This window comes from Pagrus pagrus (assembly GCF_965226575.1).
Source record: "Pagrus pagrus genome assembly, chromosome: 5".
Taxonomy (NCBI): Eukaryota; Metazoa; Chordata; class Actinopteri; order Spariformes; family Sparidae; genus Pagrus; species Pagrus pagrus.
Window position 1 is genome coordinate 36,043,655 of NC_140189.1, and position 2,607 is coordinate 36,046,261.

At 36.7% G+C, this 2,607-nt stretch overlaps 1 protein-coding gene across 1 annotated transcript; it reads right to left on the reverse strand.

Annotated features, from left to right (window-relative positions):
* Positions 1–486: 486 nt before the first annotated feature.
* LOC311257876 (uncharacterized protein) lies at positions 487–1,581 on the reverse strand. Its single transcript, XM_084353817.1, has 4 exons — positions 1,498–1,581; positions 1,363–1,398; positions 876–1,016; positions 487–776 (listed from the first exon to the last, which is right to left on the reverse strand). The coding sequence occupies exons 1-4, from the start codon at positions 1,537–1,539 to the stop codon at positions 663–665; spliced, it is 333 nt and encodes a 110-aa protein (XP_084209943.1). The 5' UTR covers positions 1,540–1,581; the 3' UTR covers positions 487–662.
* Positions 1,582–2,607: the final 1,026 nt, after the last annotated feature.

Consider the following 2,607-nt stretch of genomic DNA (forward strand, 5'->3'; position numbering starts at 1 on the left):
GGGTATTTTGGGTTTTAGGATACCTTTTAAAAAACAGTTTGAGAGAGTTATTCCTGTCTTTTGATGCTTGCCAGAGTTTGATGAGTGCATAGGTAGCTGTCCAATGCACTTGTGTCACCTTTTATCCCTAACAGATGAGTGGCTTTCATGGTGTTGAATTAAGAAAGGGGATAAGCCTATTTCAACACATTAGCATGCCACCCTTACGTCAGTCTATAATCTAGTGAATGATTAACACAAGTTTATAGCAAAGTCTGCCATATGTGTATTGTCTATCCACATGAAACAAACCATTTTCTTTCAAACTCTGATACAGTTTTAGCCATTTCAAGACATTCAATACATTTTCTCCCAGTTCTAAGACTGTGAAGATACCAATAACAACCTTGATTTCTTTAAAGAGGAGTTACCATTTTACATGAGCAGATGCATTAATGCCTTTTTAAAAAGAAAAAGTCTGGAATTGCAGTTATCATATTTGACATTTTATTGGTAAAGTTTCACATATCGTGTACATAGTACATGTGGTACATCAATTGCAAAATAAATAAATAAATACATAAATAATTGAGAACTTCTTGCAGTGTTACTAAAATCACATTTCAGTGCAGTGTGTACTAAAAATAAATAATGATAAATTAGAGGAAACATCTGTAGAGTCTTCACTTTTTCTGGTGTTGTTGATTGTCAAAGACTTGAACCAATGTCTCGGCGGCCTTTACAAACTTTGCAAACTCCCCGTCGACTGTCAGGGTAAAGTTGCAGGTTGCCTGTGTCTGATGAGAGAAGGCTGATTTAGTACTGGATCATGCATTTTGAGCGAGGAACTTGAATCTAAATAATTTATAAGGAAATATAACTCTGTGGATACTCACTTGTTGCGTGCACCTTGTTAGTGTCTCCTTAGTCAGGTTAATGGCAAGTTGGGAATCAGCATTGTCTCTGTCACACTTCCCTCTGGCATCTCCAAACCCTTTCTCAAAGTAAGCCAGGGCTGCTGCAAAGCACTCGGTCCGCTAAAGACGCATGAAAAGTTTCGGTCACACTTCAGTGATCGAAATCAACATATTTGAGTGTTGTAGGCATAAAGTTAAAACGGATCCAATTGATGTTCAAAAGCTGATTGCAGATGTTGGTGTAAGGGTTTGATTTACTGTCAGATAGAGTGGTTGGCACTAGGATTGCTAACAAATGCTTGAGATAGGCAGTCTCTCAAAATAAATAAAAAATAAGTGTGGTGATGTTAGCACAGTTTCTGAGGTGTTATAAAAGCCTTTTTGACAGGTTTGGGTACTTCAATCAGCAGAAGCTGCATCTACATCCCAAATGACAAGTTACACCTGCTCTGCAGTGAACTCTTACCTTCTCATTTGTTGGATAAGTGAAAGTCAAGTTTTCCTAGAAGAATTTGGAGATAAAGAACAAAGTCAGTATTCACTTTCAGTCGAAGCTCAGAGCTGAAGCACAAACCCAGCTTTTTAACATATAATAACTTACACATTTGACACCTTGTAGATTCTCAAAGAACAGGTCATCCATGCTGCAACTGACAGGTGCTGGTTTAGGGTTAGGGTTGCTGGAATTGACAGGTGCTGCTTGAAGATATCCTACGAGAAGAAACATCCAGAGGGCAATTCTGAAACACTGGTCCATATTTAGCTTTTGAAAAGTTTGAGTGCTTTTGTCCTGTAGAGATGTAAAATAGTACTGTTTGTCAGTCACTTGTGATGCCCTCTTGTGCAGTTTGCTGATTTATAGGGTGGAGCTAAAAAAAACAAAAAACGAGTGGGCTAGTAAAGGTGTGTTCTTGTAGGAACAGTTTATTTTTTCCAATTAATCATGTAGCATTAATCATGTAGCAATTTTCCCTTATGAACTTCATGGTGAAAACCCAAAGTACAAAGAAAAGAGAAGAAAAAAAAAGATCAAGCTGGCAAAGACTGCCCTATCTGATGGTGACTGAGAAGTCTGACAGTTTGTCCCCATTTGAACAGATTTTTAAAATTGTTTCTTTAATGTCACTTGTATATAGTTATATTTTCTAACAAATACAATCTTCACTCAATGTTTTTTATGTTTTTACATTTGTGTAAATTCTACACTTGGACACCCATGTTAACAGTACTTTACTGACTGGTGCTTTGCGTAGTTTTTAATGAGTTACAAAGTGAGCATAGCAGGAGATGTCAGAGGTTTGGTTTCCTTTGTTCACAGAGGCTTGTGGGTATTTCTATTTTCTTCACTATGAAGAAGAACCGCTGGCAAGACCACAAAGTTATGTAACCATTCATGCCTTTTTTCCCCCCTTTTTTCTTTTTTAACTTTGATTACTTTAGCTGGGGTAACAATTTATATGAAACTATGTTTGACGTTGTTAAAAAAAAAAATCAGTCGCATACAGTGTGCATTACAAAATGATTTTGGGTACATAGAAACTGAAAGTAAATGTACTACAAATGACACAGATGTTTTCTTTTGATGTATGAATGGCAAAAAATGTGAGAGGATCTGTCGGATTGGTCTGATACACAAATGTGAAAAACATGAAACAGGATGTATTCAAAGTTCTGTGTTTGCAATTATACTGGGCAGAAATGCATGTTTAAG